The sequence below is a fragment of the Aptenodytes patagonicus genome, chromosome 10 (genome assembly GCF_965638725.1).
Source record: "Aptenodytes patagonicus chromosome 10, bAptPat1.pri.cur, whole genome shotgun sequence".
NCBI classification, from domain to species: domain Eukaryota; kingdom Metazoa; phylum Chordata; class Aves; order Sphenisciformes; family Spheniscidae; genus Aptenodytes; species Aptenodytes patagonicus.
Window position 1 is genome coordinate 4,319,092 of NC_134958.1, and position 23,200 is coordinate 4,342,291.

A 23,200-nucleotide genomic window follows, 5' to 3' on the forward strand; every position below is an offset into this window, starting at 1 on the left:
TTAGTTAAATCTTACTCTGACCTCTGGAGCACGATAGAGAGAAGTTAAGCCTTCTTCTCATTAGCCCTGAGACTGGAATATAGTTGCCCATTTTGTTTCAGACTCCTTGTTCTGTTCCACATGAGACTCTGCTGGGTTCTCTATGAGTTGGAATACTACTCATTTTTAAACCAAGGAAAGATTGCAAAAAAGTTCTGTTTAAAAATAACATTCTAATAAGTGACTGCTAGGAAACAATCTTTTTTGACTAAAAATATAAACACAAAACAAAGTTTGATAATAGTTTTTGCCCCTTTTATTAAAAACAGCCATTACACTTGACATACATTTGGCAAAGATACGTGATCGTATCTCTGCTTTTCAGGAAACGAATTACAGACTATCACAATGTGACACCGCGTACGCAACCACTGGGCTCTGGATCCGTTTTTCATACTGCAAACTTCTGGTTTTGTTTCAGTTATTCAGGTGATTCTGCTTTTCGCTTGCCTGTGTGATCAGCAACAGTACATTGGCTTCAAATACGTTTATTTTAGATGTACATATGTGCTCATAGCGCAAAACTGCACCCAGTACCTGCCGCTAGATATTGAAGAGAACATTCTTCTAGGGTCTTTACCATCCAGACTCATCCTTTGGTACCACTTTTCTTCTCGCATGGAAGCCTGTCACCCCAAGCCTTTCACTTTGGTAACCAAAGTTTGTTTCACTAAGAAACAAGTTTTCTAAACCATTTGTTTAGGGACCAGGGAAGAGGACAAATCTTACCAACGGGAAACTCTCCAGAGGGGGAAAAAAGTCTGTAGTGACAGAAGCAGATGCGGAGCCTCAGTAAAGACAAGTTTTTCTAACCAAACCTACACAAAAACTTCAACTATACAGCAGCTATATTAACAAGGGGGGGCGGGGGAAGAGAAGCATCTTTCCCTAGTCATTACCCACATTCTCAACAGGACTAGATTTACGTAAGAAAGAATATCAGTCCATTTACCAAGATGCATTGTCCCATTTCTCGCTCTTGCCTTAGGTCAACCGGAAGCTTCTTTTTTCAGTTTGTCTAAAATCTCATCTGGCGTCATCGATACCAAAATCTTCACCACTTTTTCACGCGATTTACCACCCTGGTTTAGACACACACAAAAAAAACATCTTTCAGAGAATCACCACCAAATACACATTCCAAAAACATCTCACTGTAATGCCAACATTTCCGGTACTTTAAAAATAATTCTTAAAGTGTGGGTATGCAGAATTAAAAGCAGTAAGAGATAGCTCATCAATGGCCTTTCTAGTTACCTGAAAGGTGGAAAACAATGTCTTACCTACTCTCCTTTTAAAATTGGATACAGCTCCTAGAGCATGCCCTAAATTGATGCTCTTTTTATAGGCTAGAATGAAAAGCAAGGAGCGGTAAGTTTCCATAATTCATCTGTATCACCTAGGAGCAAGACTCCAACTAATTTGCATTTTTGTTTTTAAAAAGTGGGTGTGTGTATATATATGTATATTTGATAACCATGTACTTCCAGATCTTTCTTCAGAGTTGTCTCCCACAGAGTATTAGTTACTCTTAAGTTGAGTTCTCAGGTCGATAATATCAACTAAATGAAAAGAAATCACATTGTATATAACCTGTAAGACACTCAAGCTTCGTACAGCAGTTATTTGAAATATTATTGACCTGGTTTTGCATTACTGAAAAAAAGGCTATTTCACATCGGAACTGGCAAACCTGCCACCTCATTTCATACTGCCCGAAGACACAACTTTGCTAGTACTCAGTAAACATGGGAAACAAGTTGCTTGTTAATCTCCAGCCTGGCAAAAAGTTTGAAAAGCCCACAAGGGACATCCTGAAGGAAGAAAAAAAAGCCCTTAACTCTACTATACAGAAATATAGCATGAAATTTAAAATTAAAAGTAGATTTTTGAAGCAGTCTAGCCAGCTGATGATGAAACTCAAGGCCCTTGCATAGAAATCTGGTAACCCCAGTTTTATACTGGATCATTTCCCACCGATTTCCCGATTCGGATTGGTTTTGTTAATGTTATCACTTATCATAAAGCAAGTAGCACATAAGAGAGCAACCAGTACCAAAAATCACTTGCTGTTTACACCTAGCAGATCAGGATGGAAAAATCTAAGCCACAGGTAGAATACAGACTTTGCAACAATGCTTCACTGAGAACAAACAGTGGCTTCTGAAGAACAAACACTGGCATGTGATTATTCGGACACCGCAGGTCAGAACAACCGAGTCAAGAAGGTCAGGCAACGCTGGCCCCTTTTATGTTCAACTCTGCTTAGCAGTTATGAGAATAATCTAGTTAAACCTGAACAGCCCTTTATGGCAGGAAAACAGTGTTATCTTAAAATGTTGACAAACAAATTAAGCAGTTTGCCCATGATTCAGGAAAAACAAGCCTCAAATCTTTGCATCTCTACCTCCCGGCAACACAGTGCTCGATGCATTGATCACGTTGCCATTTACCACTATCCTTTAACAGACTTCTACAACTACTACATTAAACCAACAGACAAAAATAAAAAGCACAATTTTTCACTGTGCTCTCCCGTTCATAAACTATAAATGAACACGGCTGGAAAGACTGACTTTAAATACAATGAATTAATAAAACAAATTATTTATTCAGTGCAATGAATAAAACAAAGAGTTTCCGCTCGCCAAAGTCCAGGCGTGTAAATTCTAATACACAGAAATTCTTGAGGCCCAACTATAATCCAAGTGCTTATATATGCTCTTGCTTACGTGTGACAGTTGATTGTCAGAAAACTTTCACTCAAATACAGAAGTTACTTCAAAAAAAAAGAATGCAAAGTTATTAATAAAATGCGCATTCTCTGCAAAGCCCAAGTTTTGTGAACTGCATGTGACATGAAAACAAGAGAATCTTAGCAGAACACAGAAAACATGAACTGCACAAATTTGGAAAACGTATCATGATGAGAACTATTCTGATTAAAGATCTCAAGATCAGCTGTGGTTCTTCCTACACTAGGTTTGTTCTCAGTGAATCATTCCATCAACTCAACTAAACACCTTTAAAGTGTCTTTTGGACTGAACTTGGAGAGCAGCTCCCTGTACTCAACGAGTACGTTTCAAAACGTAGGATAGGACGAGAGGAAACGGCCTCAAGTTGTGCCAGGGGAGGTTTAGATTGGACGTGAGGAAAAATTTCTTTACTGAAAGAGTGGTGAAACATTGGAACAGGCTGCCCAGGGAAGTGGTGGAGTCCCCATCCCTGGAGGTATTTAAAAGACGAGTAGATGAGGCACTTAGGGACATGGTTTAGTGGACGTGGTGGTGTTGGGTTGACGGTTGGACTCGATGATCTTAGAGGTCTTTTCCAACCTCAATGATTCTATGATAACCTTGAATTTAAATTGCAGAAGGGCAAGACTGAAAGGAAAAAAAAAAGGAAGTACCTTCTCTAAAATAACTTCACTCTTCTTCACTTCTAGCACCTTAGAGAGGTAGCGACACAGCTCTGCGTTTGCCTCCCCTTCTGACGGAGGTGCAGCGATAGCTACACCTACTGCCTCAGCTGTCACATCTATAACAAACATTTTAAGGATTTTATGCTCAAAATATTCAAAACATCTAGTTATTGTCTCCTAAAAATGAATGTTTATGCTTTCAAAAGCATTTTAATTTAAAACCAAATACACTTGTAGATTAGCAGGTAACGTTTTTACACTTCACAAATTCCCTGAAGTTCAAACTGTTAGCCAGTACAAAGATAATCTTCCGACACAAAGAGCAGCGAAGCCTTCAGACCTGTATCGGCGTGCAGCCGCGAACTACCAGTTTTCACACAACCGGGGCGCTGCTCTAGGCCCCCCTCTGTGTTGCCCGTTCTGCTGCAGGCGTAGTCCAGCTTGGCGGCACGTAGCGTAACACGTATCGGGTCACCCCACGATAAATAAGTCTGCCCGGAGAGCCGCGCTATCATCAGCAATTCCCTTGCGTTGCCAACTGAGCCTGGATACTCTGCCACAGTCCGCCGTGTTGGGCTCATACACGCATCCGTACAAAAAGCCGTTCCAATTTGTGCACGAGCAAGTCCAGATTTGTAGAGGGAGGACGCGTTTTATTGCATCAAACTTCTACAGTTCGAATAAAACCGCACAACCTCTTGGGACGCCAGTGGCAGGCACGGAACGACACCCGTCAAACGGAAGCGCTCATCACGCGCTCATCACGCGCGTTTGCCGTTACTCCTTTCAAAAACATTTTGAAAAAGAAGAATTTACATCATGCTCGCTGCACCACCTGGCGTCACCTACAGGGGAACGTGAGAGAGCTCCTCCTGGCTTAAGAAAAGTGTGAAATTACCACTGTCTTTAGTTTTCTGACGATTTTTTCTCTTTTTTTTTCTTCATTTTTTACGGCTGAGGGGATAGAGATAAGCTGCAGGAGTCGTTGGTTAGAAAAACCAGCTTTCCCGCTCCGTTCCCAGGTACGGCCGGCTGTTCCTCGGGGCGGGAAAGGCCACCCGCGCCCCCCCTTCAGAAGAAGCGACCGGAGCGCCCCGAGCCGCCCGACAGCGCGGGGGCAACGCCGTCCCGCCTCTTCCCGCGCCCCAGGCCCGCCGCCCTCGGCCCGGCAGAGCGGCGGGCGAGCTCTCCCGAGATCCCCCCTCCCGTCCCAGGCGCGGGCAGGCAGGGGAGGCAGACCCGCCGCGCCGGCGGCCCCACCTGTCACGGCGCTGCACCGGGAGCCGGGCTTGGCGCGGACCGCCACCCTCACGCAGCCGTCGCCCGCCGCCACCACCGGTCCCGCGGCGGCGCCCGGTCCCGCGGGCCCCTTCCCGGATTCTTTTCCCTGAAACAGAAGAACGGGCGCGGTCACCGCGGGCGCCGCTCGCCCTCCCCCCTTCCCCCCTTCCCCCCCCCGGGGCCTTCCCCGCCCGCACCTTTCGGGGCATGGCCCCGCCGCCGCTCCGCACCGGCGCCGCCAGCGGCCGACGGAAGCCGGCGAGGGCCAGCATAGCGCGGCGCGGCCCTTCCGGCAACACCAGCTGGCCCCGCCCCGAGGCGCCAGGCTCCGCCCCCCCCCCCGGCCGCGCCTGCGCGCTGCGCTCACAGCCCGCCGGGCCCCGGGGAACGGGCCCGGGGGGCGGGGGGGCGGGGGAGGCGGCCGTCACCGTATCAGGCGTTTAAAGAGGAATTAGGGAAGAGAAAAGAGGAGTTTGAGAACCCACCGTGTTCTCACGTTATTACTTTAGTCTCGTACACGGTGGTACATGGGTGGTAGGTACTGCAAGACAACGCTCTCTAGGTACAGCCACTGCATCCCGTCATTGCACGCGATCTGTGAAACGCGCCGCACGCCAGCAAGCCCTTAGCTCATACTAATTCTTTGGTATTAGAATACCAACGATAAAACAACATCATTACAAGCCTTGCGTTCTCATTTTCACATTATGCATTTTTCTCATAGGCACGTGTGTCTGTACAGCGGCTGTTTCCATAACCAGCTCCACGTTCCAAAACAGCCCTTCTGAATTCAGAGAGATTCGGGAAAGATCTGTTTACTGCCGAATTTGACTTCGTATTTCTTCAGCGCAGCTGCAGATGCTGTCTGCAGTGCTAAGTCCATTAATTCTCCACAGCCCATCCAAAAAGTCAAGATGACAGCAATATGAATCCGGCGTCGCTGATGTACTTCAAAAATAAGATAGTAGCGATTCACGTCCACAGGGCCATTCCAAGGTCATTCTGGAAAGAAGTGTAAGCTGGGACTACAGCAGCAGCTTTACTGTCTTTTGAGGACAGGCTGGGGAAAACGTACACAAGAAGTTCATGATGCATAAGGATTTTCCAGTTCAAAAAATGACTTTTACTACATGAGAAATGAAGGGATGAAAATACAAAGCGGTTAATCACAAGGTACTATTTAAACCAGTCTTTTCAATATACAGAGTACGTATTCCACTTGACGTTTTGTTAAGAGGAAAAGCTAAATTACATTCTGCCAATAACGATGCAGAGAAAATAGCTTTTCTGGTACCTCTCAAACAAGTTAGTTTTGTTTTTACACATTCATGTAATTTCACAGACTTTTTTAACTGCCGCCAATAGTGAGCTGAAGTCCACCGATACACTGACACATTCGAGATGATCACGTGAAATTACGTGTAAAATATTATTTCTGGTATCTGTCCATCTTCTATTGATGTACCATTGTTGTTACCCGGTGAACTATAAAAGACAAAGCATGTTTTGCTAGCAGTAGGAGATTCGTGGATCACTTTCTTCAAACCTTTTGTTCCGTAGTGGGAATCAGGACCCTGAAAAACATCAGAAGAGATTAGCAACTGAATGGAAGCGGCCAGCACTAGTATACGAAAAGCGATAAAAAGAAGCTTTCGGTTTTCTTGACTCTAGCTAGTGGTTAGAATATCCTTGATAAAACAAATCAAACTTAAATTTTGATAGAGAGCTGCCAGATTAAATATTCTAGGTAGTGCTTTTGCTGACATGGAACCAGTGACTTCCATTAGGACTCATTCTCACTCTTACATCGAGGCAGGAAGTGGGAAGGCACAAAGGATCCAGCTGTGAATTGTGCCGTGGCACAGAAGAGAGGTAGCAGTCCTAAAAGTTACCGTGGAGTTTAACTACGGCCTTCTTTAGCACTAAACTTAAAATAAATTCAAGACCTAGAAGACACTTTCCCATCTGTCCTGGTTTTGGCTGGGATAGAGTTAATTTCCTTCCCAGTAGCTGGCACAGTGCTGTGTTTTGGATTTAGGATGAGAACAATGTTGATAACACACCGATGTTTTAGTGGTTGCTGAGCAGTGCTTACACTAGTCAAGGACTTTTCAGCTCCCCGTGCTCTACCGACTGAGCAGGCTGGAGGTGCACAAGAAGCCGGGAGGGGGCACAGCCAGGACAGCTGACCCCAACTGGCCAGAGGGACATTCCACACCATGGGACGTCATGCTCAGTACATAAACTGGGGGAAAGCTGCCCGGGGGGGCCGCTGATCGGGGACTGGCTGGGACTTGGTCGGCAGGCGGTGAGCAATTGCATCGTGCATCACTTGCTTTGTATATTCTTCTTCTTATTGCTGCTAGTAGTAGTAGTATTTTATTTTATTTCAATTATTAAATTGTTGTTGTCTCAACCCACAGGTTCTCTCACTTCTACTTTTCCGATTCTCTCCCCCATCCCACCCGGGGGGGGGGGGGGGGGGAGTGAGCGAGCAGCTGTTGGTGCTCAGTTGTTGGCTGAGGTTAAACCATGACACCATCAGAAGACAGATAAAAGAACAACTCTTGCATCAAAATAACATTTTCTTCTGAACTGTTAGGCATTCTTACTTTCAACGTTGCACAAGCTGTGTAGCAAACCGTTGGCAAAATCTCTATAGGTTCTTTGAACATAACTCTGAATGTACTGGCCGTTCCATCACAACTAAATCCAGTATCGTTTTGTCCTAGTGTTTGATTCTTCTCATAATCAATTATCTGTATAAAAACATGAAAATAGTATTTTTAGGTTTACAAGCTTGAGAAGGATTCTTACTGTATATGCATATTAGAATATTACAAGCAAACACTTGCCTACTCCACCCAGTTTAATCACAAGGACAGTGCAAGCTCAGAACTGGAACGTGGGTGTGATTTCCTGATACCGTGAGGGTTGACCCAGCAGCGCGCCGAACGACGGCTGTCCCATCTGCGGGCTAGATTCAACACTGCTCCAACCAGGTTACAGTTTTTGCTTGGGAGATGAAGAATAGCTCTTAAGACTTTCAGCTTCTGACCTTCGTATACTACATATAATCCTGTACTTAGATTTGCTCATCTTTGTACACCTACACAGCCCACATGAGGGAAGCACATTCGCTGGCTGTGGCGAACTCAGAAAACAAGTTTTTACAAATAACGTAAGCAGTCAATGATACGTTCTTAAAAGAAAACAGGAACTTGCGCTGCTGTGTTTTATACAATTTATTTCTCTTGTAGATTCAGTATAAAAATTACACTCGGACTACACATTATTTCTTTTGCCTTCAATTTTAGTGGCGAATAGGAATCACTAAGGTATAGTAATAGCAAATACCTCACTTCTCATTTTGGATAGTAACCCTGATCCGTGCTGCCGAACACCTCTTGCAGAAGTTGGATATCGGAGCTTTAGAGTAACATTAACACTTCTCATGATTACTGCACTAACAAGAATCCTATAAATTTTAATATTTTATTATTAAATTGCCATATAATTTTTAATATTGCACAAATGACATGAAGCCCTCTTCTAGGCAAAATGTGCTCTAATTTTTTTTTTCCAGCCACAATCAATAGAAATATTAATTATAATGCTGAAGTCCCAAGCTCCTTTCACATAAAAGATATATTTGCAACATACATTATCACTATTTTAAGACAAGTATTAAATGTTTAATGCTCTGAAGCTCTGCTAGTGCTGATGCAGGTCCAAGAAGAAAGGTGGAGACACAGGACTTAAACACCTGTCTGAAAAGATCGTGACAAGAAAGTTTCAGATTCTTCAGGAACTGGGGATACTTCCAGAATAAATAGAACATGTATTAAGATGGATAGCCTTCATCTGAACCATAAAGGTATGTTAGCCTTTCAGTTTGGATCAGGAGCATGTTTTTCAAGTGAATCTCTTGATCGTTCCCACTTAATATGCTTTGGTTTGCCCTGCAAGAACTAAATTCTTCTCACGTGAAATAAATCCAGCAAACATGCTGAGGGAGCACACCGAATGCTCTCATCTGCTAACAGGAATTTAGCCGAGATGATCAAACAAGAGTTAATGCAAAGTAAAAATCCCCAAATACGTATAGTATAGCTGCTAGCTCCTCAGTACCAACTCTTTTGTTCTAAATATCCAGTCTAGTGCACTATGCCACTCGTTTACACAGATGTTTAGTTTGAGAAAACCAAACTGATGGCACTTCAAATCGAGGAATTTGCAAGTGAGCTTTTAAACTGAGGAATGCGGAAAAGCCAACGAATTCCTTCAAAACCTCATTCCAGAAACATTCTCTTTAGAACATCACACGAGGAAAGGTACAACATTTTTTTCTGAAGAGAGAGACAAAATTCTTATGCTTAAGTACAGGATGGTCAGAGAATGGTAATCATCAAATAGGAAACAGAAGACAAACTGTCATTTAAATAGGATGCCCAGAAATGAACCAAAACAGCAGTTCCAGCACATGCTAGAAGTCTATGAAATAAGACGGGGACGATGGAATTTCTGATCCTAAATGAAGTCACAGATTCTTTCTTTCACAAGATTTCCCACTCACCGAACAAATCAATGTGATGCAATAGTGCCAGGTTATGAAATACACAGCAGAGTAAAACTGTGCCAGTCAAGGAATGCTAATACCTTGTTAGAAAGCTTCGAATCAAATCAAAACTAATCTCAATAAGAAAGAGAATTCAAATGGACTGAAATTCCATACTTAAAAAGGCAAAAATGTAGCGCTGGATCAATATTACTAGAAGACAATCCCGACCACAACATGCTGAAAGAGATCAAACAGGCTACAAGCAGGAAATACAATTTTAGTGGTGTCTTCAACTACCCGCTCAGACCAGGCAGGTGTCATATCAGGACACAAAGCAGGGGTGACATTTTTAGATGCTATCGCTGACTGTTTCATGAGCTTGCTAACCACTTGCTCAGTAGGAAGAAACGCAACCCTTGATTTGGTACTGAGCGATGAGCAGGATCAGATTCAAAATTTCATAATGGAAACACTACGTAACAGTGTCCATAATATACTTAAGAGTCAACGCTCCCACATGAACAACAAAAGCAAATCCACCACAGCTGTGCTAAATTTCAAAAAAGAGAAAAATGAGGAAGCTTGTTCAAAAGAAGCTAAAAGGAGCAATTAAGAAAATCAAATCCTTATAAGAAGCATGCGGACTACTGAAGTACATCACATGCCCAAGTACCGTAGCGGTACATACCACCTATTAGGAAAGGCTTGAGAAAAGAGGAGAAAAGCTGGCAGGGCTGATCAGCAAAAGGCTATTACTGGAAACAAACAAAAAAGGGCATCCTATAGAAATATGAAGTTGTATACAGATTAAAATAGAATGGTTCAAACCGACAGATTAAAATGTAAAAAATACAATTAAGCAGGCCAAAAGAAGGTTTAGGAACAGCTATCTGAAAGCATCAAAACCAGTGTTAAATCATTCTTTCAACACAGCAGTAGCACAAAGCCCTGTAGACTCTCCGGTGGGCTAAACAGCATGAAGATATAAAAGGAGTAGCAGCAGGGTAAGGTCTTCACGTAGGAGCCTGGAGAACAGCAATACAAATAAATAATTTACCAGCAGAAGAAACCGGGGAGATTCCCACGCTGGGACAATGTTTTCCGCAAACCTAAAGTTACTTCAATTTTACAGAAGTTATGGTAACAGTAACACATAACCTTCTGCCTAAGACTGAATCAGTAGCAAATAAGATGTCAATCTTTCCAAAAAGCTCTGGGCAAGGACAAGCCTCTAATCCCCAGTATGTGTACCAGGCGAGCTAAGAATGTAATAAATACCCAACTGGGTCAGACAAATGGTCAATATGCTCCAACAGTGGCAAGAGAAGATGTTGCTGAGCACACAAGTCTGGGCTCTGCTGTCCGTTCCCCCAGCATCCACAACTGTTCTACTAGGGGTGCTACAGTGCACATCCCCCTTCTGTTCCTTCTGGAATTTTCTAATGGATCTGCTACTGATGAATGAACGTGTTCAAATACCACCAAATTCAAAACACAGTATCTGCTTCTTGTGGCAGTATGTTTAGTATCCTCTGCATTGAAAAAATACTCTTATCTGTTTTGATCTTCTGCTAGTATCAGTAAGAGTCTCCTAGTTCTAATATTCTGGGGTTTGGTGAATAACAGACAGTTCTGCATTTACCTTACCCATTGCCCTCACAATTTTAGAAGCATTGCTCACACCTCCCCATAGCCTTCTCCCCTACAAACTGAAGAGTCCTAGCCTTTTTGGTCTCCCTTCATAAAGCAGCAGCTCTATCCTCTTAATTGTTTTAATTACCCTTTTCTCTGCCTTCTAATTCTACTGGGTGCGATTGGGAACTGCACACAATACTCAAGATGTGGGCATACCTGGCTTTCATACAGCAACACAATGTCAGCTTTTATCTTGTTTTCATTATCTTCCTGATGACACAGTGGGCTTTTTTAGCAGTCACTACATGTCGTGTCACTGATTTCACAGAGCTGTTGATGACAAATCCAAGATCTCTTTCCTGAATTACTAGAAGCTTCGTTGAAAGACAGACTTTGTGCACAACTGAGCAGATTACAAAGCTATGAAACTCCTCTGCAGAAAGCTTACAGGAATTCAAGGTTAGACCGAACAAGTATCCGGAAGAGAGATTCACCAGGAGCTACTAAACAGAGAAACCAAATCGGTCTCAGGAAACACCTATACTGAAAATGATCGAAGGACAGGAGAATACAGCAGAAAGGGAAGAGAGTTTCATATTGTTCTTACTTTTCCCTAGTCATCTGCTTATGACCACCTTTGGGGACAAAACACAGGTTAGATTCCTGGCCTCTCAGATTGCTCCTACTCAATTCAAAAATATACCAAACCTTTTGCAAGTACTACAAGCGTAGTTTCTGCATAAGCCTATTTAAACAGAATATACTGTACCTGTATATTAACTTGATAGTCTGTGGGTCCATGAATAGATCCATATAATCCAAATCCCACTATGGAAATTCTTCTATTAACTGTGAACCTAATAAGACACAAGCCAAGAAAGGAATTTAAACAACTGTGATGGGTGTGTTACCTTATTTCCAGTCAAGCAGGAAGAAGACTCACACTGAAGAGTAAGGAAGTAAACTGAAAATGACATTACATGAATATTTTTTTCAATAACACTTTCTATTTAGATTTCAATAGTAAGAAAAATGCTTTGTACGGTATCAGCTTCATAGGTTAAAGCTTTGCTAATCCCCCAAGAGATTCAGTATCACTAAACAAAAAATAACCAGATTCTTTTGAATATCTCCAAAATAAAAACAGACCAAGACTTGGTATTTTAAAAAGGAATATGCAGCTAACAACCCAATCACTCTAGAACACACCCAGTCCTCCTGAACTTTGTTCTTTGCTATTTTGTATTTTATGTGCGTAACAGCCTAAGTTATTTCAAAAAAAGGAAAAGATCAAACATGCCTAAACAGAACCAGCATGTTTGTTACTGTATCTTATGCCAAAAAGTCAAAGTTGAGTAATATGTTCCCTTTCTTCCCACACTTCTCTGTCTCTCCTCCAAATAGTTTCAAAAGCCATACCTAATCCGATCACTTGTTCCACTGTAGCCCCAGCGACTCTCCACTTGCTGGAACCTGTTGATGCTGCATTCTTTTCCTCTAAGGCAACATCTCGGTCGGTCAATATAATCTACTTTAGGTTTAGGATTGACAGTAAAATGCAGAAAGAGATTAACTACTTCCCGATCTGACAAGATTCCAGACTGAGCAGGGCCTGTGAAAAGAAACAGCTTCTAAGATGATTTGAAGAATTACTCCAACTGTTGTATTTACACCACACGTATTCACAAACTGAAGATGACAATGTTTTCCAACAGCCAGAGTGTGTTCTGCAGAATGTTTTGCTTTCATTTGTGCATCACAACTTTTATTAGTACGATATTAACAACAGAATAGAGTGTTAAGCATCTAAACACTCACAGGTAAACAGTGCAGAGGTATGGTCTAACAGTAAGACAAAGAACCCCAAAACTCACCTGCTGCAAACTCTTCAATAGTCATTAATGGAAAACGGATTAAGGAAAGAGCTCTTCCAAGGACTTTTTGTTTGTTTCCAAATGTCACAGGCAGTTGTTGTCTTTGACATTCTGCTTCTGCCCAGCGAACAACAGCTCCAAAGAGTCTACTTTCTCGAATACTAAGGGTATCTCTTTCTAGAACTGCACATAGTGTGTCTAAAGAGAAAAAAAGTTAACAGAATTCGATCAGTTTTCATCCAAACCAGTAACGGTGCTACACATTAAGTAAGCTTAAAATGTCAAGCAAGTAAACACTAAGAACGTTCATAATAAGACATCAAAGATAAGTTGTCTTATCTTATGTATAAAGAAATCTCCCAATGGTGTATAAACTCCAAACTAAAAAATAATTTTCCTGCTATGAAGGCAGCATATGAACTTTCTTCTTGATTCCTAAGAGTGTGACTGTATATAATCTACGTAGTGACAACCAATACCCCAAAGAATTTCCAGGGCTAGGGCAAGATCAAAACTGGAAGCAATCAAGTGGTGAATGCACACTACTAAAAAAACAAGTTATTCATGATGACATTGTCATATTCTCATCCGAGCAGCCACCTGCCAATCTGGACCAACTATAGACACAAGCAGCAGTGGTGTGCACAAAACCAGTTTAAAGATACATGAAAGTGATCTTAAACACTGACGTATTTGCCACCCACAAAACTTGAAGGTGGAATACAGGATGTGAGGCAAGGTACTCTCACATGTTTTACAAAAGCAAGTTTTCCTGTATTTCTTAGTTGTTCTAGCATTTTATGAATAACAGATATGCAAAAATTCTCAGTTTATCGTAGAACACAAGCCTGAGAAAAAAGTGTTTTGATATTCTGAATCTTCTGTCTTCTTTGGGAATTTTTATATGCCCTGAATTTAAGCAAGGCATGTTTGCGGTCATAGAAAGTATCATATTGGAAAGCCAGAACAGATTGGGACTTATCAAGAGTAGAAATGAACACTCACAGTCTGGGTACAAATCCCACTGAACAAGAGTTAATGATGACTTTACAATTTCTTTAAGCAGGTGGAATACTTTCCTTCAGTCTGAATTTTTCACACAGTCTAGCTGAATTGGAGTAAAATCTTGGACATATATAGTTACGAAATTAACTATATTATTAATTAACTTAATATAGTTATAGAAATTAACTAACCAAATTTACCATTGCTAGCTCTTCATAAAAGATGAAACATAGAAACCAGCAGTTTTTTTATTTTTTTTTTTTATTTTTTTTTAAACAGATTTCATAAATTGTACCTGATCTGTGCAACTCTGAATAGAGAAGTACCATGTGGCAACAGAACAGTATGATTCCTGTTGCGCATGAAAAGTGGGTGTGGATCCCTCAGGGATGAGGCACAACACTCAGCAAGTGAAAGCTTTGGCTTTAATGAAAGCGTAGTGTTACGATGGTGGGAGCCCCAGCATACTGACACTAATCAAATGAGGACCTAACACAGTGGAACCCTGCTTGGGAGTAAAGCCCAAAGGAAAGCACTGCAGGGGTGGACAACAAAACTTGCGCTGATTAACATATCATACACATGCAATGTCCTGTTTTGCTCATTAGCAAACTTGCTGATGTAATGCAGGCGGTGTTGTCCAAATTCTGAGACCCACAGCTGGCCGTCGCGTTGGCGCCTGTGCAAAGGTGGGTGCAGATGAGGGGGGAAGCAAACTACCCCAGGTTACCGTGACAAGGAGATAAGATGTGCTTGAGACTCTACATACTCAGATGGGGGAGGCGAACTCTCCTGGGTTACCGTAACAAAGCCTTCTTGCGCCCTACAGTTCCCTTCAGAAGTTTAATGCTTAGGACACATGAAGTAACTTACCTATATCAATATCAGTAAAGCCTTCTGCACTTATTGCATCCATAGTGCTTTTGTCTATTGTGTCAAGACAAAGACTAGCAAGCTGAGGTTCATCAAACAAACGAGCCTAAAAAGGTAAAGAAATACATCTTCATTATAAAGTTGACAAAACACTAATCTTAAAAAGCAAGTATTTTTACTCTAGTACAGATCTAAATTAAAATAGATTGACTTATCTAAGTACTCTTTGTGCTTATACCTTAAAGAGCACTTAAATTCTCAAAGGAGTACACAATTAAGGAGAATTCATTACATGCAAGTGTTCCTTCGCACTTATGTTTGTAGTTTTGGCAATATTACTAAAGCTAAGTTCACTATAGTGGATTTGATGTGTACTTTTTTTTAGTAATTCCTTAATTGTTTTTTGTTAAGACTGTGCTAAGTTCACTATTACTGAAGCACAACCTTAACAAAAAACAATTAAGAGATTCATGCAAACACACTGTAGAATAAACTGGCTCCATTTGAAATGTCCCAGTCCACTGCATATGAAAAAAGACAAAAAAATACCAGAAAGGGGAGAGGGGAAAAAAGAAAGGGGGGGGGAGAGAGAAGGGGGGGGAAGAGGGGGAAAGAAAGAGAGAGAGGGGGAAAAAAGAAAGGGCAGGGAGAAGGGGGGGGAAGGGGGGGAGAAGGGGAGGGGGAAGAGAGAGCGCTTTTCCTCCACATTAATAAGAGCTGAGTCTGTAAAAATGCTAACAGAGCAACAAGACATTTTCATACATGCATTAGATTATGTGATAGCAAACCCACTGTGAAGTAATATTTAGTCATTTCCCTTTAAATACTGATTTTCCTAGTAAATCAAAACTAAGCTTAAATTTACCTACTTGAGTAAGCAGCATAAAGGCATTATCTGCTCGGAGATGCTTCGTTAGAAAATCCACACAATGTGCTTCCAGGGCTGGGACTGCATACTTTTTAGCAGTGTATAAAGTAGTCATGACTGTTTCTGGACCAATTTGAACTTCATCTGAATAAAGAAACCTAGAAATCAATACACAAATACAGATCATAAAAACGTATCTTGAGGGGGGCAGTCAAGCACAACATAACAGTCTCTTTGCATTTAGAAAACAGGTCAGAGACTTGCACTGTCAACGTGCAACAGTTGACCATGTAGCATTTTTACAAATTAATAAGCTAGTTAAAGGGTTGAAGAAAGAATATTACGTTAACCTAATGGCATACATTTGTTTTAAATACGTATTACTCCCTAAGACTGATCTGGCTGTACTAATTATACATAGCTACCGAACTGTAAACAACAGCTGAGCTGCAGAATTACTTAACATACAAATGCATGCTCTTTTGATTCACTAGGAAGAGCTGTATCTCTAAATATCAATGCATAACCCTCTATGGCTGTATTACTGAACTTAATTCACTGACAGTGCACACTAGCTTCCCCGCCCTGAGGAGAACAGTGTCAAGGACTTATACTGTGATAACATCTTATGTCAAAGTTACCATTCTGTAGTGTTCAGAGGAGAGGAAAGGGAGTAATATTCTAGCAGATGACCTTGACTCTTCTATTCCTGCCATAGCAAAACACTTTGGCTTGTCTCCACTGTTTGAGGCTAGATGATTGGTTGAGGTTTTAGCATAAGCCGTGAACCAAAAGATAGAAGTGTCCACCAAAACCAGGAAAAAAACCTGTTTCCTGAGCAGCTGTTATTCAAGACCAGACAAGATAAGATTTATTTTACGGTTCTGTATGGAAAAGATGACTTTTTAAAAATAACTTTTCTTACAGGTGACATTGAAAATAATCTTAGCAGTATTTCATCAGCTTTTCAGATAATAATCAAGAATAGCCTGTGATTTACAAAAATAAATTCATGGTACACAAATAAACCCCTCACTTCCCCCCCCAACACACAGGTGATTAAACATAATAAACGAGGGCACATTAGCAAATGCAGGAATGAAGACCTCCACAATGAAGACCAAGTCTCTCCTTTATATTTTGTAGAATTTTTTGTTCAGAACCTCCTGGAAATGAATGGCAAGTGACAAGCAGAGGCAGAAGGTGTGTTTAGAAGGGTTTTTAATGTAACAATAACTAGTTTGTATTTAACAGAAGAAAGCTGTGAAAGTAATGGACTCAAACCTGTTTGCAACATGGGGAGATCTAAGTAATAGAAACCTAGAATTACAGTTTCAACTAAAGCTCTTCACTATTTATATTTCTTATGTTCCAAGAAAACTCTAATTCTCAGTAATTACTAACACACAACTAAATATGGCCTTCAACATTAAACGTGCTGCCACTTACCAACAGGTACATATTTACCATTACAATACTCCAATCCATTCAAATGGCCAGCTTTCGTATCAGTTAGGAAACGTGAATGATGCTCTAGATTAATTCTTTAAACTGGATTTACATCAAACAGCTCTTAGAAAGGATGAGCTTAATTAAATGCTAACATTTTTGTTAGTAAAAGTTCCATACGGTTCATTTAGAACTGATTTATGAAAGCTATAAACTATTATCTGTTGATGAAAATGATGGGCTGACTTGCCAGTCACAATCACTGACAAATTTAGTTTTAAGAAACTAACACCTCATAGGTACAGTTTTGTATACCAGACTGACAAGTAGTTCATTAAAGAACTAGAACGGTGCATTTAGATTTTGGTTTTAGATTTAAAAAAATCTGTTTCAAAATGCCCTAACCTTCCTTTTATGACTTTATAGGAGTTTGGAGTCCAAATCATATAAGAGTTGAACATTAACAGGCTGCAAAAAAAAGCAGTATTACCACACAAACTACATTATAAATTTTACCTAACCCTAAAAAAAAAAAAAAAAAAAAAAAAAAATTTTCACCAAGTTATTTTTGGAACATGATTTTGATTTTATTCTTTAAGTGTGTCCAACCTGAAGCCATTGAACTGACCCAGCAGAGGAGCTTATCTGGCTTGTGGTTCACTTTCTACTACACCTTCTTAAGAATCAGGTGCAGTTCCAAATCGCACATTTCTGACCTTTGCTTTCCCAGGAATTTTGCAGGCTTTTTCCTCATATGATCAGAAACCAATTACACGGCCAAATGATAGGAATTCAAACGTGGTAACAGTACATACACAGGCAGGTTTTTCATTCACGTGAGATCTATGAGCTACAGGAGTCTTTTTCATCCCATAAAGGACACACTTGAGGCTCTATGCTCCAATCCCCCCCACGCCGTATGGCTGGATGTACGTTAAGAGAGACTCCTCAACTGAAAGTGCGTCGATGACAAACTAACAGGACTTAAGTGATTAAAGTTCTGAAGCTAAAATTTGCAGAGCATCTCAAGCTCACCCTGTTGACTTCATTATCTGTTTCTACACATCAATCACCACAGAGCATAACAACTCATAGTCCCAGAACATGCGATATAGTTACATACTTTGAAACTGAGAAAACTCATTACAAGAAGTGTCCAAATACACTAAGAAAGTCACACTGTCATTTTTTTCTCTATAATATTTCAAGTTTTTGACGATGCCAATGCTTTTCTGGGATTTTCAAAGCCAAGCAGTAGTCTTCTGCAAATACTAAAAAGTGTGAATTTACAAAGTTAAAAGGTAGCTGTAAAAACTACGAAAAATAGTAATAAAATACATTGTTCTAGGATGTTGTATAATCCTATTTCCCTTAAGTATACAGATAGATGATCATGATGCATTCATCGACTCATAAAAGAGGAACTCTAGGTGTGTCTTCTCGCTAAAAATCCCTCTGCTCACGTGCCAAGAGCTCTGTCTCTGTGTTAACTCTTCCATTTGTGGCACGCCTGAACTAGCACACCTTCATGTTCACACCACTGTTCCTCCTCCACTTAACTCAGCGGGGCTCAAGATCACTTATCCTTCGCCCTTGCCTTCTTCCTTCCTCTCCTCCCCTGCAAGAGACATAGAAATAACCTGCTCTTCAGATATTCACTGATTTTCTTGTCATCCAGGATGGGTGTGTGTGTGTGTGTGTGCACCGTGGAAGAACACTTCTAGTGACTAGAACAAACAATTTTTCCAAGTGACTGCTCGATCATTCACTTTATATAAGCCTCTCATAAATTTTATGCCACTTTTCCTTACTCTCAGGTTAGCACTTCCTTCTCCCCTAGTCTTTAGCATCTTCCCAACAGCTGAAGTATTTTCACCATTATAAAAGCCTACAGGAATCTTTTTCCAGTTAGTCATGATTACCCCTCTATTTACTGCTTGCCAAAGTCCTCCGCAAAGATATTTGGAAGATGGGCTGCTAAATTTGTGCCATGTCGTCACTTTCCTTTATACTATGATGAAAGGACAAGTTAAATTACTGTAAAATGTGAAAGAAATTTTTAAAAAATCTTATTAAAAACAACAAAATGAAACCCTACCGAGACAACTTTAATTTTCTTGATCACTGCTATTCAATTTGTACAATTAGAAACACACACACGCACAAAAAAAAGCTGTTCAATTGGGAAGCAGATTCAAACTTTGTGACTATGATATTATTTCAGCTCTTAAGTATTTATCTGTCAAACTACTGAAGTAGTCAGCTGCTTTTAAAAAACTCCTCTGGCTCATGTCTGAAAACTCTTCAGGCAAGAGGAATACTGGATGATAAGCCAAAACACACACCGCAGTCGCTTCTAAGAAAACAACTGGCCAAGCTCAAAGGCTAAGAAAGTTGTCTCCCCTTCCCCAGCCGATTTTAAAAGCCTCCCCTTTTCCCACCTTTACAGTTAAGATTTTAGCCCACAGACAAAGAGGACTACCCAACTTTCTCTAGGGGAAAAGAGAAACCCTAAAATGTATTACTGGAATTACAGTGGTACTATCAATTAAAGTTTCAGTTCATTATTTTTAAATACTTTAACTCTACAAATTTATTATTTTAGAGGCCCCTGTCAGAAAAAGGTAGCAACTGTAGATGATTTTAAATTGTGTACAAATATATCCAAGTGAAAAATCAAAAAACAGACGTCACATTAACTTGGTGACTATCAGATGTTTAAATTGTTCAATTTCTAACTACTTTTTTCTTCCCCATAAACATAATTCTTGAACAACCATCTATTTTGTGACAAAACACTAACACTGATGAAAGTTTACATCATAGGACAGAGAAATGACACTCAGTCTCACTGGACAGATACAGATGGAATGAATTTTTTAAGGGAATCAGAAAAATTTTCATCAAAAAAATATTTTCTTTTGGCTTTAATTTACAAGTTGCATTTGTCAGGAGATCTTTATGAAACACATCAACTACAGATAGGGCCTAACAAACCACATGAGTAAATAAAATGAAAACTAGCTGTGGAACATTAAATAATTAGTAAATTATCCCTAAAAGTTTTTGCATCACTTAAACATTTCCTTTACCTTGATGTTAATTTGCTATGTGTATTCAAAGATCCCAACTTAATTTCTAGCCAATACACCTCAAACTGGTCTTTGCAAAGATTAAAGAAAGGTCTTATAAAAGGCAACCATCATTATCTGACCAATTTACTAATGACAGATAAAAGAGGCCGACAGTGCAAGGTATAATTCTTGTTCTTTCTGGCCAACACCAGGAAAAAAACCAGGTTGTCTTATAGTTGGTATACTTTAAAAGCAGCGTATACAAGCATGGAAGAAGTGCAGTACTGCTCTGTATTAAAGAAGTTCTCCTTAGATATGTTTTTAACAAGGTGTTGCAATTTATATTTGTTCCAATATAAGCTCAAAATATACATATAATATGGAAGAATGTCCTAAAAAGCTGCCACGTATTTCACACCAAAGACGACATCAAATCTGAGATGTTTCAACAGTTCATCAGTCTGGTGATACTGAGACAAGATACAAGTATAATCAGTTTACCTACGTAAGTCCCCTGGCCATTACGTACCAGCAGCTCTACCAACACAAGATGGCTTTTGTTTGCTTCTAACAACGTCTCTTCATTCACTTCTACAGTTTTCAAATACCATCCTTCTTATCTTTACTTAGAACTCTCCTGTTTCTGTGTTTGTTTTTATCCAGACAAACTTCTCTCCTTCTATCCACTTTTCACTGTCTGGTGTTTTTTTCCACATATATACAAACACATATATGTGCACATTCATTTACTTTTAACCTCTGAAACCATTTTGCTTGAAAGACACTTCCCATTATCTCCCACTCTGCTACACAAACTCTTTACCTTGCTACTCCCTCTTTGCTAAGAATCCACAAAATAAATGCAGTTCATTTGCTAATGGCAACAGAGACACATTGCTGCTGCATGGTGGTTTGTTTTTGGTTTTTTTTTTTTTTCAAATCAGTTACTGCAACTCCTGTGTCCATGATCACTAAAAGCACTAGGTGACTTCTTCTCACTGTTCTTATCTGTTAGGCCTCAAAACAAAGAGAAAGTTGCTAAGACTTTGGAGCTTTTCCCATTACAGAAAGCTTTGAGACATTACATCTTTATTTCCAGTCAATAATATTACTTGTTTCCCAAACGTTCATTACAGAAATCTGTTTTGTATATTTTACAGAGGTTTTGCCTAGCAGAGGAGTTTCTTTGAGAAAAACCTTAAGGTTAAGCAGTTTAGTCATATTACCACACCACAGCCACCACAGCCTGATGCACAAAGAAACTATCAGTAATTGTTTCTATGAACACCATAAATTTTATTTACCACTACTCTGAGTAAAAAGAAATGGTAGATAAACTCATCAGTTTTGCGAGCATGAGAAGTAGCAGATCCTATTCTGCCCAAATTAGAAGTCACTAACCCATTTTACATACTTTTTGCCATCACTGCACTCATGGTCTCACTTGGGTGGTTTGTGTGTAAAAATCAGTTAAGTTACTGCCTTCTGCTGCATGTTCACTCTCCACCCAAAAGGATCTGAAATAAGTGTGATTACAATGGGTATTACTCTGGTAAAAAGACACAATTTATTACCACGGCTGAAAAAGAAAAGCGAACAGCAAGATGAATAAAATTTCCAAGTAAGTATCAAATGAAATGAAAAGCTTGGTACAACGGCCTCTGCCCCTTCTTAGCCATTATTAGAAGGCGGATGGATAGTTGCAACGCTCGGAGGAGTCACTAATTCCCATCATCTTACTTAAAAAAACAAAAAACAAGAAACCCGGAATCAAAAAGCCAAACCAGACACCCACCACTATCAAAGCGCTTTTCCGAAAGGACAATCAGCCGCCCTAAAATTAGGGCACTTTTCTTGGGGAAAGGATGGAGGGGAAAGAGCAGGAAGGAACCAAAGCGTGTTCGCGGGGCGGTTTGACCTTGCGGGCCAGCCCGCAAGGCGGTCACGCGTTTTCTCCGCGTCCCCCTCCACGGACGCGAACAGGGCGGCCCGGGGGAAAAGGCTGGGGTCTTGGGGGACAGGAGCCAGGAGGGGCCGCGGAGCGAGGAAACGACACCAGCGGCCGAGCGGGGCCCGCCGGCCCGGCCCGGCCCGGCCCCGCGGGCGGGCGACGCCGGCGGGAGGAGAGACCCGCCTCCCCGCCCCGCTGCGCGGCGTCCCCGGCCCAGGAGCCCCCCGCCGTGCCCGGGGCCGCCCGCCTCCGCCCCGCCGCGGCCTGACCTCAGGAGCGCCAGGAAGGCGGCGGGCTCCACGTCGGGCAGCTCGATCTCGGCCGAGGTGGTGGCCATGCCGCCGTTAAACATCGCGTCGAAGACGGCGCTGCCGGCCGCCAGGACGAAGCGGTGGGCGGGGATGCGCTGCTGGCCAGGCCCGGGGGGCGCCCCCCCGCCCGCGCCGCGGGGGCCGCCCTTGCCCACCACGAAGTGCACGTCGCTGAGGAGCTCGTTGGAGAAGAGGAAGGCGAAGCGCTCCCGCAGCGAGCCCTTGGTGGCCTGCCAGTTGTACAGCGGCTCCCGCTGCAGCGCCGCGCCGGCCTCCGCGGTAGCGGTGGCGGCGGCCGTCTCCACGGGCGCACCCGAGCCGCCGCCGGCGGCCGCCATCGCCGCCCTGAGGGGCCGGGCCGGGCCGGGCCGGGCCGCTCCGTCCGCCGGCGGCACGCGAATCGCCGCCGCGCGCCCCGACGTCAGCCGCTCGCCGCCCCTGCGCCGCGCATGCGCCTCTGCCTCGCGCAGGCTCGCGGGCGAAGCCGTCGCCGCCCGTCTCTGCCCTTCCCCAACGGCCGCGCGGGCGGCTGAGGGGGAGCGCGGGCGGCTGAGGGGGAGCGCGGGCGGGAGGCCGCCGCGGGCGGGAGCGCGGTCTTCCAGGCGTCGGCCGGATCCTCTAGGCCGTGTTTTGGATCTCTGTCGCTTGTTGGTTTTGTAAAGGCGTCGGATACCCGCGGGTGCGGTGGCAGTGCGCTTCCAGAGCCGCGGAACGGGGAAAACCAGACATGCGAAGCACAGAGCGCTGCGACAGTCGCGGAAATTTATATCGTTACACGTGGGAATGAATAAATCTTGCTTAGGCACGTGAAATGCAAATTCATTTTTATAATACCTGATTCCTTACAATAACAGGCA

The 23,200-nt window shown here is 42.1% G+C and overlaps 2 protein-coding genes across 5 annotated transcripts; both read right to left on the reverse strand.

The window, feature by feature from the left end:
• Positions 1 to 272: 272 nt before the first annotated feature.
• On the reverse strand, positions 273 to 5,035 carry C10H15orf40 (chromosome 10 C15orf40 homolog). 4 transcript variants are annotated; one of them, XM_076347874.1, is made up of 4 exons: positions 4,940 to 5,035; positions 4,722 to 4,848; positions 3,450 to 3,577; positions 273 to 1,121 (listed from the first exon to the last, which is right to left on the reverse strand). In XM_076347874.1, the coding sequence occupies exons 1-4, from the start codon at positions 5,012 to 5,014 to the stop codon at positions 1,029 to 1,031; spliced, it is 423 nt and encodes a 140-aa protein (XP_076203989.1). In that variant the 5' UTR covers positions 5,015 to 5,035; the 3' UTR covers positions 273 to 1,028. The 4 variants fall into 4 exon arrangements, with proteins under 4 accessions (XP_076203989.1, XP_076203986.1, XP_076203988.1 ...); XM_076347871.1 differs by lacking the exon at positions 4,940 to 5,035 and adding an exon at positions 3,802 to 4,415 and having other exon boundaries at positions 4,722 to 4,787; XM_076347873.1 differs by lacking the exons at positions 4,722 to 4,848; positions 4,940 to 5,035 and adding an exon at positions 3,802 to 4,621 and having other exon boundaries at positions 273 to 489; positions 992 to 1,121.
• Positions 5,036 to 5,213: 178 nt separating this feature from the next.
• Positions 5,214 to 22,681, reverse strand: BTBD1 (BTB domain containing 1). Its single transcript, XM_076347876.1, has 8 exons — positions 22,302 to 22,681; positions 15,560 to 15,716; positions 14,691 to 14,796; positions 12,813 to 13,010; positions 12,358 to 12,550; positions 11,708 to 11,795; positions 7,355 to 7,501; positions 5,214 to 6,316 (listed from the first exon to the last, which is right to left on the reverse strand). Exons 1-8 carry the CDS (start codon positions 22,679 to 22,681, stop codon positions 6,158 to 6,160), a joined length of 1,428 nt encoding a protein of 475 aa, XP_076203991.1. The 3' UTR covers positions 5,214 to 6,157.
• Between the last annotated feature and the right edge of the window lie 519 nt (positions 22,682 to 23,200).